Source organism: Procambarus clarkii, chromosome 28 (assembly GCF_040958095.1).
Source record: "Procambarus clarkii isolate CNS0578487 chromosome 28, FALCON_Pclarkii_2.0, whole genome shotgun sequence".
Taxonomy (NCBI): Eukaryota; Metazoa; Arthropoda; class Malacostraca; order Decapoda; family Cambaridae; genus Procambarus; species Procambarus clarkii.
The window spans coordinates 5,871,650-5,893,208 of NC_091177.1; the positions used below are offsets into that span (position 1 = coordinate 5,871,650).

The 21,559-nt window shown below is 44.9% G+C and overlaps 1 protein-coding gene across 9 annotated transcripts in view; it reads right to left on the reverse strand.

Annotated features, from left to right (window-relative positions):
- The window catches only part of Sp1 (transcription factor Sp8), a 159,968-nt gene extending 139,298 nt beyond the window's left edge, over positions 1 to 20,670 (reverse strand). For 2 of the 9 annotated variants that reach the window (XM_069332822.1, XM_069332821.1), the window contains exon 1: positions 19,360 to 20,664. In XM_069332822.1, the coding sequence (XP_069188923.1) occupies positions 19,360 to 19,425 (66 nt within the window). In that variant the 5' untranslated portion in view covers positions 19,426 to 20,664. Of the gene's footprint in view, positions 1 to 18,274; positions 19,335 to 19,359 lie in introns of those variants that run through there. The other 7 variants (XM_069332826.1, XM_069332825.1, XM_069332824.1 and 4 more) reach the window with 6 other exon arrangements.
- Between the last annotated feature and the right edge of the window lie 889 nt (positions 20,671 to 21,559).

Genomic DNA, 21,559 nt, shown 5'->3' on the forward strand with positions numbered 1-21,559 from the left:
GTGGTGGAATGGGTTATAGAGGCGCATCATTCAGGAACTGTCCAAGGGCTAGCGGCTCGATCCTGCTGGTACAAATAGCAAATACAAAGAGTAAATAAAAACAGCTCGCCATTCATGCCGGCGATCAGGGGAGAGCACAGTCTTCATCCCCCCCCTCCACCTAACCCCCCTCCTCCTCGCCCCCCCTCCTCCTCGCCCCCCCCTCCTCCATACCCTCCCCCTCCCCTAACATGCCCCCTCTACCCAAACCCACCCACCAGGAATAGCGGCAGCTGTCAAGCTGCAAAATTTCAACTTTGATTATCCTCGATCTATCTCACGTTGCAAGACAAAACATAAGCTTAACTCGACGCCGCACCCGCCCTTTCAATCACCCCACTCTCCCCCCTCCCTCCCCCCTTTCAAATCCCCCCTCCCCACCACCCCCTTCCCCCCCTTCTCCCCCCCTCTGACATTGCCCATCAGCGCAGTAGGCTACGGGGACACTGAAGCAAAAATGCTCCACAGAGGGTCAAAGCTTGTGGTGCAAGCAAGCAGGGAAGGGGGAGGGGGGAATAGGGGGGTAGGAAAGGAGGGGTAGGGGAGGAGAAGGGGATGGGTGGGGGGTGGAAGGGGTGAGGAGAGGGAAGAGGAGTGGAGGGGGTTACGGGGACGGGGACGCCGGTAATGCCTGGTCGGGCGGGGGGCAGGACTGCTCTCTCATGCCATGAGAAGCCTTGCAAGCGCCCCCCTCCATCAACGCTCTCCTGCTACATGGACACGCACGCGCGCGCGTACACACACACACACACACACACACACACACACACACACACACACACACACACACACACACACACACACACACACACGGGGGCCGAACCTTTATCACAAATACACAAGAATTTAATGCAATTTGTTAGCCACGTCAGAGAGGGAGGGAGGGAGGGAGGAAGGGAAGGGAAGGAGGGAGAGAGGGAGGGAGGGAGAGAGAGAGAGGGAAGGAGGGAGAGAGGGAGAGAGGGAGGGAGTATGAAAGACTGGCTCACTGGCAAGGCCGCTTACCAGTGGTGGGAGTAAATCCCATTACAACCATGTTTGTAATAAACATATTTCACATTTGTATTCGAGTTTAATGGCGCTTGCTTTCTTGCGGCTGTGTGGAGTGTGCTCACCTTAATGTGTTAAAATGGTTGGGCAACAGCTCCCAAGTCCCGCCTTTCCATCTCCTGGAATTTTATGCAAAGACGTGCAATTTTCTCCTTGTATTTAATGCCGAAGCTGTTCACTGTATTTGCCGTTTGCTCAGTCGCTTATTTCCTGCCGCGGGAGGGGTGGGGGGTCGAACCCGTGATCCTGAGCTGTGAGTCGACGACGTAGCCCACTGGCAGTGCGTGCCAGGCCTTCTGCCGAGAGACGCCCAGCCTATAAATTACTGCCACCGGTCGTCAATACTGTTGCCATGTTGCCATTGGGGTGTGAACTGGTGTTGCCACATTCCAACGCAACATAGTGCCATGGGTGTGGATTCAGCGATGCCACACTCCTACTCATGTTCTTGCCATTTGCGTGGGGCATGCAGGTCGCCATGTGCCAACCGACCCATGTTGCCTCGTCCCAACCCACTGGCAACGGATATTAAATGATACTTGAGCACAAATTTACACACAAGTTACTTCATCTCCTGGAATATATATATATATACCGAAGAGCATCAATCATGGGGAGTATTATAATCATTTTTTTGTGTCAAAAAATATTGATTATAACGACAGTGCACAATCCAGTCCATTCCATCCATCGGCCGACCCCCAAAGACTCATTCATTAATTGTAACACTGGTGCTCATTCAGAATAGGAATTTTCTCAAATATAAATGAATATTGTTATATATTAACATATTGTGCATACTTAGGCATATTTAGGCATTGGTTGGGTTAAGTGTTTTAGGTTCTGTTAGCGATTATTTGTATTTGTAGTACGTGGGTGAAGCATTTACAGCGTTGTGGTTCGAACAAAAAATCGTCAGTGAAGCATTTGTTCGAAAAGTGTTCGGACATCAGTTGTGAGTCGTGTGTAAACCGTTTTCCATTCATAAACATGGGGTTTGGCTGGGTTCATGGAATCACTTTTGACAAAAGGGTCTGGGTTCGATTCCCGGTCTAGGCACACAAATTGCAGACTTGTTTAACATTTGATTTACTCGTCTTGGGACATAATGTGGGTCTTGTATATGCATTTTGTGTCAGATGTGTGGGTCTAGTAAGCCTGTCTCGTGTCAGGTGTCAATCTAGTATACCCGTTTCACGCCAGGTGTGAGTTCAACACATACACGTGTAGTCCCAAGTGTGGGCCCAATATATATATATATACCAGCCTCACGCCAGGTGTGTGGGCCCACCATATACCCGTCACGCACCAGGTGTGCGGGGGCCCCGGCCACTTGACGTATCAGAGGATCTAAAGTGGACAGAACATAATAAAGAATTATACATAAAGGAAACACAGCCACCAGTAATTGGGGACAACTCTAGTGAAGCAGCTGGTTTCTTGTTTTATGGCCAAGAGTTCACCGCTGAAGCTGGACGGACGGTAGGGATAGACGGTAGGGGCAGACGGGAGGGGCAGAGGGGAGAGGCGGGGAGTGTGGTATAGACGGGTGGATCGTACAGACAGGTGGACGGCAAGACAGAGAGGGCTCATGCACATGCTCCCCTTATCTCTTCCCAGACGGCATTCACGCGGGAAATGCTAGACGGGAGGGGGAAGGGTGGGTTCTTCAGTGGACAAGAGAGCACTCGGCGAGATTTGAACGCAACAGAGGGGAATGGGGAGGGGGGAAATGGGTTGGGGGCGAGGCGCTAGTGGCCAGGGTCCCCACAGGGAAAAATACATCATGGGGGTGTAACATTACACTGAAACAATCATTAGCTGGAAAAAAAACATCAGCTGCAAATATGCAAGGCCGGGGACGTGGGGCGGGGTGTGTGTGTGTGTTTGGGACCGACCGGGTGTTTGGATACACGCCGTGGGCTCAGGAGCTATAGGTCGACCTGTAAAAGCAACTAGGCAAGTACACACACACACACAAACACACACAAATCCCAAGCACTTAAATCGCCGGCCAAAGTTACATTCACTAGACCAGCGGAAGACTCGCCCCTGTAGCAAATCGCCTCTTAAAACCTCACGAAGAATGCAGAGTCCAGACGAGTTGTGTCTTTTGCTCTAGTGAAGAGACGGAAATAGAATAGAATGAGAAAAGGCAGGGCAAGAGAGAGGGCAGGAGATAAAAGGAAAGGGAGGAATATGGGGGAACACGAGGAAAAGACGTAGCTAAACTGAGGAATAGAAGCTGGATAAATCAAAGGATATTGTGTTTATGTGGGCCCTCAGGAGCCATATAAACACAATAATATCCATCACACATTTGGGATAGCCCTAGTCACCTTGCCTTGGTCTCGTTGCGGAGACCAAGGCAAGGGGAGGGAAGGGGGGGGGGGGAATAGGTAAAGGCTTGACACCCCTTCAGAACTGTCACAGATTGTCATAGATGTCAACACGGGTGTCTCCTGTCGTGTGTTACGCCAGATCCACAGGTCTTGGCCCCAACAGAACAGCCAGTAGAAAAATTTAGTGTATCGTCTATCCTCTGACCAGGATGGAAGCTCTGGAACGGGGGATGGGGGCAGAGGAGAGATGATGCAAAATGGAAATAAAGGAGAGGGTAGCGGATAGGATAAGAGAACAGCGGAAGAAAACGGAAAAGGTGGAAAAGGAGAGGTAAGTTGTAAGGCAGCAGAGACGGAGGGGATAGAAAAAGGAAAATAAGGGATAGGAGCGAGTAGATGAAGGACCAGCGGGTAGATGAAAAACCAACGTCCAGGACTAAGGAGTAAGGCCGTCATTTCCAACACGTCGCCGTCGAGTACGACGTCGTCCGTCGACACATTACGTCAACGAGATCCTATTCGACGTGCGGCCCACGGAGGGGCGACACTGACCATGTGCGGCCCACGGAGGGGCGACACTGACCAAGTGCGGCCCACGGAGGGGCAACACTGACCAAGTGAGGCCCACGGAGGGGCGACACTGACCATGTGCGGCCCACGGAGGGGCAACACTGACCAAGTGAGGCCCACGGAGGGGCGACACTGACCATATGCGGCCCACGGAGGGGCAACACTGACCATGTGCGGCCCACGGAGGGGCAACACTGACCATATGCGGCCCACGGAGGGGCAACACTGACCATGTGCGGCCCACGGAGGGGCGACACTGACCAAGTGCGGCCCACGGAGGGGCGACACTGACCATGTGCGGCCCACGGAGGGGCGACACTGACCATGTGCGGCCCACGGAGGGGCGACACTGACCATGTGCGGCCCACGGAGGGGCAACACTGACCATGTGCGGCCCACGGAGGGGCGACACTGACCATGTGCGGCCCACGGAGGGGCGACACTGACCATATGCGGCCACGGAGGGGCGACACTGACCAAGTGCGGCCCACGGAGGGGCGACACTGACCAAGTGCGGCCCACGGAGGGGCGACACTGACCATATGCGGCCCACGGAGGGGCGACACTGACCAAGTGCGGCCCACGGAGGGGCGACACTGACCAAGTGCGGCCCACGGAGGGGCGACACTGACCATGTGCGGTCCACGGAGGGGCGACACTGACCAAGTGCGGCCCACGGAGGGGCGACACTGACCATGTGCGGCCCACGGAGGGGCGACACTGACCATATGCGGCCCACGGAGGGGCGACACTGACCATGTGCGGCCCACGGAGGGGCGACACTGACCATGTGCGGCCCACGGAGGGGGCGACACTGACCATGTGCGGCCCACGGAGGGGGCGACACTGACCATGTGCGGCCCACGGAGGGGCGACACTGACCAAGTGCGGCCCGCCATGTTTCCCCCGAGTGTCCCAATTCGCTTTAAATATATTAACAAAAACAATGAACTGATGTAAAAAAAAAACACATAAAAATATATTAAACAAATATTAGCATTTTTTTTGCTTACAATAACAAACATTATATATTCAAGTATAATGATATGCGAGCTATTTTTCCCCCTTTATAAGAGCTATACAATAGTGTCAAAGAGGAATCTGAAAGCAAAATTTAATATCGGAGCTCTTATAAATTAATTAAGTATTTTATTTTTTTAATTTTTGGTGGGTGAATGAGACGATGGTTTTCCCAGAGTGACAGAGAGCTCTGACACACACACACACACACACACACACACACACACACACACACACACACACACACACACACACACACACACACACACACATGTATATATTATTAAACCAGACTTACCTAATGTAAACAAGTCGGTAAATCATGTTCTTAATATAATAATATAATATAATAATGTTAATTGAATTAACCCAATTTGGAAAGAAATATTTGAAAATAGCGAAAAATCGCCCTGCATTTTAGGCAAATCGGGTTTTGCATACTAATCAAAGTAGTCCGGTTATAACAGTATATATATATATATATATATATATATATATATATATATATATATATATATATATATATATATATATATATATATATATATATATATAATGTCGTACTTAGTAGCCAGAACGCACTTGTCGGGCTATATGCAAGGCCCGATTTGCCTAATAGGCCGAGAGATTTTCTTTATTTTAAAAAAAAAAAAAATTCCAAATAGTGTATTTGAATCATTATTATTATTTTATATTAAGACCATTATTTATTGACTTAGTTGTGTTAGTTTAGGTTAGGTTAAGTTAGGTTAGGTTAGGTTGGCTTGGTTAGGTTCGGTCATATATCTACGTTTGTTTTAACTCAAATTTAAACAAATTAACTTATACATAATGAAATGGACAGATTTACCATTTCATAAGAAAAAATTTGGAAAAATGTATAAATTCAGGAAAACTTGGCTTATTAGGCAAATCGGGCCTTGCATAGTAGGCCAAGTACGACGTTCTGGCTACTAGGTACAACATTATATATATATATATATATATATATATATATATATATATATATATATATATATATATATATATATATATATATATAATCACGGAAATTAACACGCGATGAAAAATGTGACAATGTCAGACCACGAAGGAAGAATTGAAATAGAAATTAACCTAAGTACTTTTGTATTTAATAATACACACCCTTCTGAAGATGTATTATTAAATACGAAAGTACTTAAGGAAATTCCTGTTTCCATTCTGCCTTCGTGGTCTAACACTGTCATATATAAATATATACTCTGTCATATAGTATATGACAGCAATAATCTTAGGGCTCTAGTTACCAGGTCTATCTACATATTATCTACATATGTAGAAATTATGTATACAGTGACTGGCATATATCTAAGCCAGAAACCCATTTTTACTCGATCTGACTAACAATCGTGAGAAAAAATGCTATAGGCCTAAGGGACAACTTTGAGGAAAACTGCAGGGTTAATAATATGGGCCTAATTAATGCATTACCCGCGGATAGTCCAAGTTCTCCATGTATCAGTGGCGGGAGGCGCAGATTAGACAGCCAGACGCGCGATATGCGCAATTATTCTCAAGACTCCTTCAACGTCTGCGATCTCCTTACACTCCCGAGACCACCTGTACAGGCGATTGATCAGCGACTAATCATACGTCACGGGTCTCCACGCACAGGCGAGGAATAACCAAGCATTAATCTCGGGGTTCTAGCTACCAGGTGATCAATAACCAGGTATTAATCAAAGGATACCAACGACATGGGACCAAATAGCCACGCATTAATGACAGGAAGTCGGCCACAGGCGCTCAGTAACCAAGCATTCATCACTTGATGTCAGCTACAGGCGATCAATGACCAAGCATCAACCACGGTCAATGCCGAAGGATGTTGCAAGCATTGATGTTATATCAGCATAATTAAAGACCATTAAAGTCTTTTTTTACACAGGTATAAAGCACCATTATTTTTGGTAGGGCAAAAGACTTAAAATATAGCAATAAAAATAAAACTAATAAAACTCTTTCATGAAATGAAACACATGAAAATGGAGGAATAAAACGGCGCATTTGTGATCAAATACAAATAATTCAGAATAATTTTTCTTGCCATAATAATAAATAAAACTGTATTAATAATACTGCATATAAAGAAATACGACCACGAATTATTATTTTAAAATAAGGATTAAAATAATAATTATTAATTTTATTATCGTGCAAATATTCTTCATAATAATAATAAGAATAATAATATTTTTTAATGTTGCTGTCATTGCTATTATTATTATTTAAATAATAAATCTACAATAATATAATTAAAATGCAAATTATAATTATATTAAATATAATTACGTAGTAGCGCCTTATTGGTCACAATAACAAACAGTAATAGACTTAAACAATTACAACGAAATATATATTGAAATTTTAATAAAGTCCAAAAAATACTTAAACCTGGCTACAGTCACATCTTAGAACCCGCAGGATCTATAACATCTATTTACCACACCTGCTATATGTCTCATTACACACTTGCTATATGCTTCATTGCACACCTGCTATATGCCTCATTACACACCTACTATATGCCTCATTACACACCTGCGAAACTGCTTGAACACTTTCTTAATAGATGGTACCATACTCCTGCACACCTCTCTCTCTCTCTCTCTCTCTCTCTCTCTCTCTCTCTCTCTCTCTCTCTCTCTCTCTCTCTCTCTCTCTCTCTCTCTCTCTCTCTCTCTCTCTCTCACACATTCGTTCTCACCTTCTTAATTTCTTGTTGTGTCTGCTTTTCAAACTACTTATTCCGTCTTCGTTGTTTCTTATTATTGCTTCCTCGTATCTCTGTGGCTCATCTGCTTATCTAGCTTCCGTTCACGCCCTTCTAATATGCTGCTCATCATTAGCATTCCGTCTATCTTATCGATACCTCTGAGGATTTTGTATGTCTGGATTATGACCCCTTTTTAGTTGCTGTCTTCAAGTGCTGTTAATTTGTAGTTCCCCGCTAGTCTGTCTTCGAAGCTTAGTGCTCACGGTTCTCGAATTAATCTTTTTATTAATTAATTAATTCTGGAATTAGCGATAATCGTCATGGGCTTTATTAGATAGAGGTTGTGCTCTGGTACGGCAGACCAGACGCTCTGATCGTCTGCTCTGTGGCGTCTGTTCCGCCGCAGAGCAGACGTCTGATCTACACAGCGGTCTGGGAGCACCGTTGGCTCCCTTCCTAAGAGGTGTTGTGGTGGTTCAGGGGGTAGAAATAGCTTATGATACTTTATATTTTAGAGGTGTATTTTTATTCTTAATAAACGTACTTGAACTTGAGATGGTTCGCCATCTTGGCGCCGTTGCGGTAGGTTCGGCATTTTCTGGTCCCTGGTTCTAATCCACATACGGACATGGTTCGTATCCCTCATTATGTTTTGCTCCTCTGGCTACCCATTCTGATAACTTTGCACTTATTTAAGTTGAAGTCCAAAAGCTCTTTGTTCTTCAATTTATTTAATGTATGTTTTTTTTTTTCCAAGAGGTTCCCGAAGTCCTCGCTGATCCTGATGCTCCTCATCAGCTGAGATATCAGCGAACAGGGATCAGAAAAGACCATATTTCTGAGATATGTAATTCCTCCCCCGAGCTTGGTTATGTATGCTAAGAATAACTTTGGTCCAAGCAATGAACCTTGTTGGGCGTCCATTACTGACATTCCCTGTTCTGACCTGAGAAGGGGCGTGTGTGTGTGTGTGTGTGTGTGTGTGTGTGTGTGTGTGTGTGTGTGTGTGTGTGTGTGTGTGTGTATGCTCATCTATTTGTGGTTGCGGGGGGTTGAGCTCTGGCTCTTTGATCCCGCTTCTCAACTGTCAACTGGTGTACAGATTCCTGAGCCTACTGGGTTCTATCATATCTACATTTGAAACTGTGTATGGAGTCAGCCTCCACCACATCACTGCCTAATGCATTTCGACACACACAGTGTGTGTGTGTGTGTGTGTGTGTGTGTGTGTGTGTGTGTTTGTGTGTGTGTGTGTTCTCTTTCCCATGTTTGACGTTTAGATTCTGCACTCGAAGAATGATGCCCAGGTGATGACATATTCACTATGGCCCCCTCCCACACACGCCTCTATATCACAGGTCACTGTCCTCAACACGTCCAGGTGTGTTTATTGCTTGTCGCCGAGCCCCCCCCCCAGCGGCTCTGCCTTCGTGTAGGCCACAAAAGTCCTGTTTTATGGTCTGAGGTGAACCCAGTGAATTCATCCCCTTTTATGGACTGTACTACTGGTCCATTACCTAGGTCCTCCAGGCCTATCTAAAAAAAATAAAAAAGAGCCATTCCCTTACACGAACACACACACACACACACACACACACACACACACACACACACACACAAACACACACACACACACACACACACACACACACACACACACACACACACACACACACACACACACACACACACACAGCAAAATTTATGGTCATTCAAAAATTGGTTTTACCGCAAAAACAGATTAGTGTTGATGTTTGACTGGTGGTCCATTTTTGTGCTGGTGTCCCCGACTATTGGGGGTTTTAGTGGCCCTCATGCAGTGGCCCCCCATGGCCATATTTCGGCTTTATTTTAGAGCTAGTAATCGCTTGTTTAGCCAGCATTATATAATTGAAAACCAGTTACGAAATGAATGTGTGATTTTAACAGTGATAGACAGAAGTACAGAGTGTGTGTGTGTGTGTGTGTGTGTGTGTGTGTGTGTGTGTGTGTGTGTGTGTGTGTGTGTGTGTGTGTGTGTGTGTGTACGTGTATGTGTGTGTATATATCTGAATCATGTGCATTCACATCTATTATGGTCAGATATTTAATATTTACATCAGTCTTTTTTACAATCAATCTTAAGTTAGAACATATACATACCTAGAGACTTATGCAATCAACCTCCCGCCTCCCCACCCTCATGAAAATTCTCCACCCACCCACCCACAACTTCCCCCATAACCGCACTATACATTAGAGTGAACTGTATGTGAAAAAAATCGGAGTCTGAGTACTGGGAAATACAAATCTAACACACTGATATATATATATATATATATATATATATATATATATATATATATATATATATATATATATATATATATATATATATATATATATATATATATTATTCGCTCGTGTCTCCATTGCCAACTAGATATCGCTAGATATTTGTTTACATATTATCGCAAGTACCGCAAATTACCTCCGCACTGGGAGAATGTTGTGTGGCGCCGCACGGCTCTGTGGGCACGGGCTCACCATAGCCCGTGCTACATGGACATTTCATTGTGAGTAGCTAAATCTGAAACAACAACAACAACAAACTCTGTGGGTGATATTATCTGTGTTGTTTAAAGGCGGAGTACGCATTTTTTTATTTTTTTTTTGCAAATTTATCGAAAGGTAAAACATTAATTTTTAAGAACGACTGGAAGGAAGTGTTTTCTGAACGTTCCGAAGAAGTCTTTTTGAACGAACGACACGACAGTATTTAAGAGTATGAACGACCTTACAGCGTCTTCGGAACGAGCAACTCAGCGGCGTCTTCGGAACAGCCCGACAGCGTCTTCGGAACAGCCCGACAGCGTCTTCGGAACAGCCCGACAGCGTCTTCGGAACAGCCCGACAGCGTCTTCAGAAGTTATACAACGGCGTGTTTCCGTAGCCACATGGCGGTAATAATCTACATTCAGAACATCTTATGTTTAACAGCATTATCAGCTCGTTCTTTTGGCGACGACGACGACGACGATTTTGGAACAGTTAAGCAAACTATCGCGTCCTTCCGTCTCCCACCGCCTCCTTCCATTCAGAACTTAACCGAGGACCAGAGACAGCGCTCAAGACAGCCTGACGGAGGGGTTTCCCGTGGATGGGGGCGAGGACTGGCGCCCTTTGGACCGCTTGCGGTCTTCCGACGGACCAAGAGAGAGAGAGAGACACCCGCGACAGCGGCGGCGTTATCTCGTAATGCGCGGGCGATCGCGATTACGAAATCCAGCAAGAGGAAATCTTCCTGGATTCTCTGCTGTGGTTCTTGGCAGGGTAGAAAATAAATATGTATTTTATTTAGGTAATTTCTTCATTGGCAAAAAAAGTCTACTTGGGGCAAACATTTTGTTTTATTATATAATTTATAAATATATATATTTTTTTTAAGCTTAAAGCTAGGCAAGCAAGGCATGTCCTCTTAAGCTTTACGCTACGCGGTAAGTAAAGCAATGAGTGTCCTGAGTGGCGCATGATGTGATTCCCATGGAAAACATTGACAGTCAATGATAGATTTTACACGTCAGTATCATCGATGAAGAACGAAGTCATTGAATAAGTATCATTGATAAAGTATTATAGTATTAACAAGTCAGTATCATTAATAAACAATGATAGATTTTTACAAGTCAGTATCACTGATAAGCAATGATAGAGTTTACAAGTCAGAATCACTGATAAACAATGATAGATTTTACAAGTCAGAATCACTGATAAACAATGATAGATTTTACAAATCGGTATCACTGATAAACAACGAAGTCATATCACACAGTTCCGGCCTCTCCCCCGACTATGTGAATCGAATTGATTTTCCTTCCTCGTGTTATGGGACATATCAATCACTGTCTAAGTCCGGCAGTATATCGAACCTCGGTCCCATTGGTTACTGGGACTCTGAGACACCGGTTGCGAGGTCTCTGGGACACCGGTTGCGGTCTACACACGTACGCACACGCACACAAGCCACAACGGGAACCATCTACTTAGAAAACACCAGACACGAACAATGTAAGTAGTAAGGCCTGACAGAGACCCTCCCTCACCCCCTTCAGTAAGTTTATAGACCGGGTGACGTAAAGAATTGCGCCAGATTAATATTTCAAGTAGGCCTAGACACGCAGTGGCGATGAATCACGTACACCCCCCCCTCAAAACGAAAATTACTTGAAAAAAATCTATACAATTAAATCAGGTAAAAAAAAATTGCATGAGAGTTACAGGGTTACAGAGATGAGAAACGTAGTTTAGGTGAGGATACAGAGCTGGGATACATAACCTAGGCCAGGATTACAGGAGTAAGATACATAGCCCTACCCCTCTCCCACCCCCACACAACCACCCACCCCCTCCTGAGCCCCACCCCCACCCCCACCCCCTCTCTAAATCACATCGTAACAAGCCAACCACCACCACCACCTCCATAACGCAGTTCGAGTGAATAAGATATTTACAAGAAGCGAACGCAAATAGCGGACCGATGAAAGCCTTTCCTCCGCTGTCAAGAAAATATAACAATTATCTTGAGCCTGAGGTCATCAGGAGACAATGCAAAGGCTATACGGACGTTGCTATAAGATATAGCTTATAGCATATAGGATATGAGGGCAAGGAGCTGGGTTGTGAGGGCAAGGAGCTGGGATATGAGGGGTAAGGAGCTGGGATATGAGGGTAAGGAGCTGGGATATGAGGGTAAGGAGCTGGGATATGAGGAGCAAGGAGCTGGGATATGAGGGGCAAGGAGCTGGGATATGAGGGCAAGGAGCTGGGATATGAGGACAAGGAGCTGGGATATGAGGGCAAGGAGCTGGGATATGAGGGGCAAGGAGCTGGGATATGAGGGTAAGGAGCTGGGATATGAGGGGCAAGGAGCTGGGATATGAGGGCAAGGAGCTGGGATATGTGGGGCAAGGAGCTGGGATATGAGGGGCAAGAAGCTGGGATATGAGGGTAAGGAGCTGGGATATGAGGGTAAGGAGCTGGGATATGAGGGGCAAGGAGCTGGGATATGAGGGGCAAGGAGCTGGGATATGAGGGCAAGGAACTGGGATATGAGGGTAAGGAGCTGGAATATGAGGGCAAGGAACTGGGATATGAGGACAAGGAGCTGGGATATGAGGACAAGGAGCTGGGATATGAGGGCAAGGAGCTGGAATAGAACGGAAAAAATAAATAAATGTGATAAAGGCAGCAAATAAAGGAGTAATACAGTAATCAACTTAATTAGAAGATACGGAAGATGTAATACAGTAATCTTAAAGACGGAAAAATAAATTAAACTATAGATTAATAATAATAATGATAATACAGTAATAATAAATCAAATAATTATTATTACAACATACATCATTGGAATACATCACTGACGAGAAGGACGATACAGCTGGAATACATCACTAAGGCAGGGAGCGATACAGCGTTGATACAAGATTGACGTTGAGGCTACATTAAAGATATAAAGGGAAGTTGCAGGGAGGATATATCACAAGCCAGAGGAAAATACAGCTGAATACAATATTCTTTGGAATGAATGTATTAAATATTTAATCTCTAAAAAGAGGATTTGGAATGCCCACAAATGTTGGTCGAGATCCAAAATATCATCAACACGTGGCTTAGATAAATATTAGATGGGTTTACGGTGTTCCGGGGAGCGGGTTAGGGTGTCCCAAGGGTGTTTTAGGTGTCCCAGATGGGTTTTAAGTGTCCCAGATGGGTTTTAGTTGTCCCCGATGGGTTCATGGAGTCTCAGGTGGGGTTTAGGAGTCCCAGGTGGGGTTTAGGTGTCCCAGGTAAGTTTTAGGTGTCCCAAATGGGTTTTAGGTGTCCCAGGTAAGTTTTAGGTGTCTCAAGTTGGTTTTATGTGTCCCAGGTAAGTTTTAAGTGTCCCAGATGGGGTTTAGATGTAACCAGGTGGGTTCAAGTTTTTTTAAAGTTTCCTCAAGGCGGGGTTTTTATTTTGTGTATCATATTTAAGAAGGTGTGTGTTTACGAAGCGACTCTAGACCATATAAAGGGTCACAAAGTGTATCACGAGCTAGCTACGTGATGCTAAATCATCTCCATCTCGGAGCATCCCGTCCTCTGGAGCGTTCACAGCGTCACTAGAATGATGCACTAAATTGCCCGAACCTAACCTAAGCTAGAGCAAACGAATAGAAAACGAGACATCAAATTAATTTTAATTTTGCGAGTCGCTACGATTTTATATATATATATATATATATATATATATATAGCTTTTTTGGAGAGCTTAGGAGATTTATACGTCAAAATACGATGTACTATTTGAGAGGATGATTACTCATTCAGGCCCAATGTGATCGGTAGTGTGCAGGCGAGTTCTAAGAGCGACAGGAAAATCTAAAGCAAGTTTGGTACGAATCTTGAAATTAGTCTAAGATGAGTTTAAGGTCAATCTCTGATGAGTCTGAGATCATTCTCAGATGAGTCTGAAATGGGTCGAAAATGATTTTGAAATGAATCACTGGTAACTTTGAGAAGAGATTTAGGTGCTCGAACTCATCAAACAACAAATCATGTTAATCAAGTGATAAGAAAACAGAGAAAAAATAACTTATAGGCCTAAAAAAAATGCTGATATTATAGTTACATGAAATGTGGCTCCTTCCCCCCCCCCCCCCCCTCAAACATAATCTTGGAATTACAAGTTTTCTTCGTTTCAATGAGGATCTTAATCATTCGCGTCGAGAATAATAACCTGATATTAGCCAAGGAACGACGTAATGCAGAATTACATTTAACTTCAAAGAACATTACATGCGGCATGAAGTAGTGTGGACAGTTACCTGGATAGTTTGGCTCGTGGAACTATCCCTGGGGGGTGGGGGGGTGGGGGTAGAAATAGTCTAAGCTACTCTATCCCTTTGAGATGTATTTCTTTCCTGTCTCAATAAACATACTTGAACCACACGAGAGAGAGACACTGTAAGCTTGACTAACTAGTACAATAACTGTGCTAACTACGGTGGAAGACGAGTTGCGAGGACAAATAACCACTGTTTACAAGTTGTTTGCTAATTGCTTGTTGTCACTCATTCTCAAGACGCTAAACACAATTCTTAAACACAACGACTCAAGGTACACACAGATACCGCTTGTGGACAGGTTTAAAATAATTTAATTTTGAGTTCTTGTTTAATTTAAGAAGGCGTAAATGTCCGACACTAAGCAGATATCTCGGTGAGCTACGGCGAAATTAACATAGACTTCTCATTAGGAAAATATCTTAACAAACATCTCCCTTCCTCAACCACACACAAACACACACATATGTATATATACTCTAACGGATTATTCCTGGCTGTTCTTGAGAGAGTGACTATATTGTACATTAACTGTACATATTGTACATGTTAAGTGACATATTGTACAGTAACTCAATTTTATCTTTAAAAATATCCCATCAAGCAAATTCATCAAAAAGTTTAAGATAGATTGATATAGATTTCTTATTTGGCAAGCATCTTCCAGAAATACAGAGAGAAAGGGAGAGAGAGAGAGATTTTCCGTGCAGGAGAGATATCCAACCGGGCATCTTAACACCCCCTGACTTAACTGGTGCTAATTAGGATCAGGCCACAAGTTGCACATCTGAGCAAGGCCTAATTGGCTCAAATTCTCCATTCGTCTTGATGCAGCGTGTAGCACCGCCGTGTGTGTAAACATCTCGCATTTCCACCCCTCCTCACAGCATCTTCAAATTTCTCATTGTCCTCATGTCGAGTGCTTGACCCCATGCCTATCTTGCCTCAGTATTAACTTCACTTCTAATTATTTTTAAACCACAACATCTAAATTGTTTTATTTTAAATTTATTATTTTAAAAAATCTCTTTTTGAGTACGCGTGAGTTGCATAGGATTCTTTGCGAGTTATATCCGAGTAAAATAAAATTATTAATGATTGTGTAATAAATCAGAACACACAGAGATGCTAGCGCGCTGTGTTAATGTTAAATATATTTAACTTTCATTGACCAAATCCAACAAAAAAATTATTTATTTTTACTATGTCATGTGTTGATCATGTGCTGCTGGTCAGAGATATTCACATAGGCATATATATACAGTCATTTGTAAACCAATATTTTTTAGAGTAATCTGAATTTTTTCGTCTCAAATTTTGTAAACAAAAGTAAACTTAAAAAAAAACACTTTGCTATTCACAGATGGCAAACAAAATTTGCCAGTTTACCATCGCCGCCTTGATCGTTAAAAAAAATGAACAGCGATGGTTTCGTATTGCTGCTGTTCACCCGCACTAACTGCGCGCTAGTAACAGGCAGGTTTGTATACCACCTTTTGGTTATCGCTCACACACCTGACGCCCACAGGCAGGTGTGTATCTTCACCGGCGATAGTGACAAACCCGCCGACAATTCCGACACACACACACACACACACATCTTAAGTTAATCAAGACCAAACCTTAACTCAGAAGATGGGAGAAGCGACGGTCAACGTTTCGGTCCGTCCCTGGACCATTATCAAGTCGCGTTGATAATGGGTCCAGGACGGACCGAAACGTCTATCTTCTGAGTTGTGGTTTGGTCTTCATATCTTCAGCCACGTTATTGTGACTCGTCGTCTGCATCGTATCTTAATGATTGGAATCACTAATTGGATGATCAATGATTGGATCTTAATGGTGGAAATTTAATATCGAGAAGATAGCAAATACCACATTAGAACACCAACGGAAACCCACAAGATTACGTTAACAAGCGAACCAGCACGCACAGACCCTTCAAGTTAACGCAATTAATTCCTTGCGCGATTAAATTTAACATTCCAGTCTTATATTCAAAAGACTAAATATATAAATTCCAATAATAAAAATAATATTCAAGACGCTTCCTTAAACACCTTATTGTTTAAGTGCAGGCGAAGGAATGGCCCTTAAACATGTGTAAGTGTGTTACTGAACTCAAGTTTTCAGATGAAGTTTCATCCTTTATCAAGGAGTTGTATTGGGTTTACAACACCTTGATAATGGTTGTAAGTCCATCCGAAAATTTGGTTTAATAATACACTTACATGTGTATTGGGTCTTGTCTTCATCTTCAGTAATAATATATAAATAATAAATAAATAAATAATAATTGTAAAATAATAACATTAATAATAAAATATTAATAAGAATATTGATGATAATAATAATAATAATATTAATAATTTCACAGACTATTACTGACATGGGCTTTATTAACCCAATATGCCTCCAATAAAACGAGGGACAAATAATATAACTGATTGTTTCTTTAGAGGAAAATTTCATTGTTTTCGCAAATTACCTTCATTTTAATACGCACGCGAAAGTTGCATAAGTTAAATTTGCAATTTAATGTAAATTAAATTTAATTTAATTTAATTAATTTAATTGCAATTTAATGCAAATTAAAGCGCCAATGCAGTTGCTGCATTGGCGTACATGTGAAGTAAGATACACGGAGGCCGCGACAAAACGACATACGCGACAAGAGGAGTGGTCGTCGATGGTGGCTATCCCGCCACCGCTACGCCAAACTCGCTCATTGTCACTTGCCACAGAATTAGAATAATTTTACGCAGTCGTTTAGATTCAGCTCACGACCAACAGAGCACACACGACAGTGTGTCGTGGAAGGCTTACCATATTATGGTAGGTTTATTTCGGTAAAAGACCGCCAGCACACACACAATTCAGTACACACCACACTGATGTTGCAACAGTCGTTCAAGAAGCTTATCACCATAAAGCAAAGATTTATTTTCTATTTCTGTCTCACGAGGCAAAAAATAACGAGGCGTTTTTAAATCATGACGCTCTATATTTGTGTTTAAACATTTGGTCCATCTTCAGTGTTCATTAACCCTATGGTAACACCCCGATGGTAACACCCCCATGATAGCACTTCATGGTAACACCCCGATGGTAACACCCCCATGATAGCACTTCATGGTAACACCCCGATGGTAACACCCCCCATGATAGCACTTCATGGTAACACCCCGATGGTAACACCCCATAATAGCACTCCATGGTAACATCTCATGATAACATTCCATGGTAATACCCCCATGATAACACCCCATGCCAGCACTTCATGGTAACACCCCATGATAACAACCCATGATAGCACTCCATAGTAAACACTTGTCAGGCTGTAAAAGTCATGGCAACGGTGCCCTCCCAAATGGGTAAAGCCCAGTGCTGCCATAGGGTAATCGAGTTGCCATGGGTATAGAGCCCAGTAATCCAAAAGATATGTTACTTGCGGGTCGCAAAGTCCCCCAAATCGACGGTCCAAATGCTGAGAATGAGTGTGCGAATCTTGTCAGCGTCGAATACGCATAGAAAAGCGGGAAAAGAAAGCAAAAAAATAAAATAAATCAAGCGAAGGTTCATCCCTCCCTGAGAAAAAAAATATGTTACAGTACCACTTGACAGGAACCTACCAGGGACTTTCGGTCCATCTTGGGCCAGACGAGGTCAAAACAAGTGCCTGGAGGATAGCAGAGTCCCTCAGGGGATGCCGCCGTCACACCGTTATATGGGGTGATGTGCCTCGCCTATGGCAGCCACACATCAGGTCACACCTTGGCTAAAGGCGGACGGTTGAAAATCACTACGGTATTATCACTATCACACAGCTCGACTTTGTTCACTGCACTTCGTATGAACATCCTTGAAGTATTCTCCAAATTCGGCAAAAATCACAATTAAATTTTCCTGTACATGTAAAGCCAGGTTATATATATTAAAAAAAAAAAAGTTGCAAGGCACCGTCTAAGTGTTGCGGAAAGAAGTTAAGACGCTAGTAGTCGTTGGAGTTAAGAAGCCAACACAGGGTCACCGTCTGTCGGCGCAGGCCCGGCACCACGGTAGCCACAGCCTCATCACCACCACTACCACACCGGCGATCACCACCACAAGGCGACTGTGACACTGAGGAGGGCCACCGCCGCCACCAGCACCTGCAGGCTGCACACGCAACAACTGCTCCCCACCACCATCCTGACGCACCTCCACCCTCGCACGCCGGGCCGCCGCCGCCGGCACCGTCTTCACTACCACCGCTGCCCACACACACACACGCAGCCCCACGCGGCACTCTCCGTGTACTGACGCACAGCTGGAGAGCCAGGTGGTTCGGGCCGGAGTCTCAGCCGGTGCGCCAGGTGGTGTGTGTGCACGGACCCCCCCACACACTGTTGCCAGCTGGTGGTGGTGGTGGTGGTGGTGTCGCCGTGATGGACCAGCTGCCAACAAAACGCCTCTTACACTCGGCCAGCCGCCGCTAGACTAAGCCTCGACCCTCGCCGCCGATATGATATCCCCACCGTAACTATAATTGCAATCTGGGAGCCAAGGTAGTAATTTGGGCGGCAGCAAGTTCTCCGCTTGTGGTGGCTTGTGAGGGGGTAACCCGCGGCAATGTTGCTGTGGGACGGTGGGTCTCGCAGGCGGGACCAGCCAGACCCACCTGCGCCAGCCCGCGGACAGGGGACACCGACACCAACACCTACACTCTCATACTTACAAGGCCTCCTTTCTCCGTTGTGTAAATGTCCGTCCGATTGGCAATATTTAGATCGGTGAGCATCATTGATGCAGGATGGTCAAGCAAATCACCAATCGCAAGATTAGGTCACAAGGGGTCACAATATGACTGGAGAGGTCACTCTAATGATAGTCCACTGCGCCGTGATTACAGTGGTTACAGGTCTGATTACCAGGTAGACCAAACAATCACCATACTTAGGGCCAAACAACTGCCTCACGACAGACCAAGTACTCAACTTACACTGCTCTCGTACAAGTTATCACTCAGCAGCTGAGCGGGGTGGAGTGGGCGGGGCGTGGGGCGGCAGGCTCCGCCCCTGTGCGCACTGTGCGTCGCTGGCCGGCCGGCTGGGGTGGCAGGTGCCAATGGTGGCAGCGGAGGAGCGCGGAGTGACGGCCGCCCCGCCCCTTGAATCACCAGCCCCGCCCAACACGCCCACCCGCCCCGACCACTGCCATCTACCGGACACCTCGTACACTACACTTCTTTACAACTGCAGAAATGCCTGGACCGCGGTTTAGACGTGAAAATAAGGGGTTAGCTTGCTCCTATGACGGCAGTACGTATTAAATAATGGTAGTCACTTGTTGGATCCCTCCTCCAGTCTTTCATTATGCATATTTGAACAAGCGCTTGGGATGACTAACACCACGAGAGAGCGTTAATTGCTGATACCAACACGTGTGAGATGACCGGGCGCTGTAGCAAGGTGCCGCCCTTCAGTACCGAGTCAATTTGAGTTAAGTGAAAGCTAACATCACTGTGACGCCTCCTGTAGGGGCGCCCGTCTCAGGAACACTCTCGCCTGTGTGTTGTGGTGTTAATCGTGCCTGCTAACGGCCGCCGGTCCAGAAGGCGGAAGAGGCTGTGGCAAGGGAGAGGAGCAAAGGAGGCCGTAGGAGACACCAGTCAGGGAGGCGGGGGGAAAGGGGGACATCGATCAACGATGAAGACAAGTAGTGGTTACTCTCCCAGGATCAGGAGCTGCATCTCTGTCATATAACCCTTAGTTGCTCCTGACCTTGTCGCCATTGTGGGAGGAGACCTGGCCCTATAGGCAGCAGCCCAACTTCCGCCTATTTGTCCATCTGGTCACCACTTGGTCCGGGAGACATCTCCCGTCACGCAGGGTGCAGTCGCGCCTCCACAGATCTCCAGTATCAGCTCTTGATACTGGTAATGGCTCAAAAGGGCCACCACTTACGGGCTATTCATGCCCGTGCCACCTCTTGGGTGGCTTAGTCTTCATCAATCAATCAATTCCGCCTATTGAATTCTGGTGGCAGACGTTGTCCTATGTGGTCATGATCCGCAATTCTGACACCCATTACGCTATACGATAATGCTCTCAATTTGGGCACCCATTCCGCTACTGGTGCCCGAAACGAGATGACCCAAATTCTGGCACCAATTCGGCCGTGCGGGGACGGCCCCAATTCCGCTATTGATAATTCTCAGACACCTGCTCTAAGAATTATTACTTAGAGGGAACACAACAAAATATCTTCCCAGAGATTCACTTCTGGAGTGTTTAAATGCACGTAGTATCCTGAGTGTGAGGGAGCAGTGCAAAGAGAGAGAGAGAGGGAGAGAGGGAGGAAAGAGAGAAGAATGATGGAGGGAGAGAGATGATATACAGAGAGATTAGATGTGTTTAAGAAGAGAGAAGACAGAGGTATGGTGTTCAAAAGAAAATTTGACGAATCTAGCTGTGATTCAAACGCCAAACGGCAAACAGCGACGTCTAACAGCCTGTTGACCAAACGGCCTGGTCAAAGACTGGGCCGTGGAGACATTGATTCCCGAAACCGACCAAAAGGTAAGTAAGAGCCACAGAAGATAACAACAACCTAGTATACACCCCCCCCCCACTGTGTCAGCATAACAAGGTGCTCCAGGCGTCTGGACACAGCGTCTTCAGGAAGATCAAGACACCGACATTTACCAAAATTCTTCCGGAGGATCTTGAATGGAAACCACACAGCTGATTTTTGTGTGTTTTGTTTTTAAACTTGAGGCATGTTTAACCTCGTCTTGAGACTCAGTTTAACCTCGTCTTGAGACTCAGTTTAACCTCGTCTTGAGACTCAGTTAAACCTCGTCTTGAGACTCAGTTTAACCTCGTCTTGAGACTCAGTTTAACCTCGTCTTGAGACTCAGTTTAACCTCGTCTTGA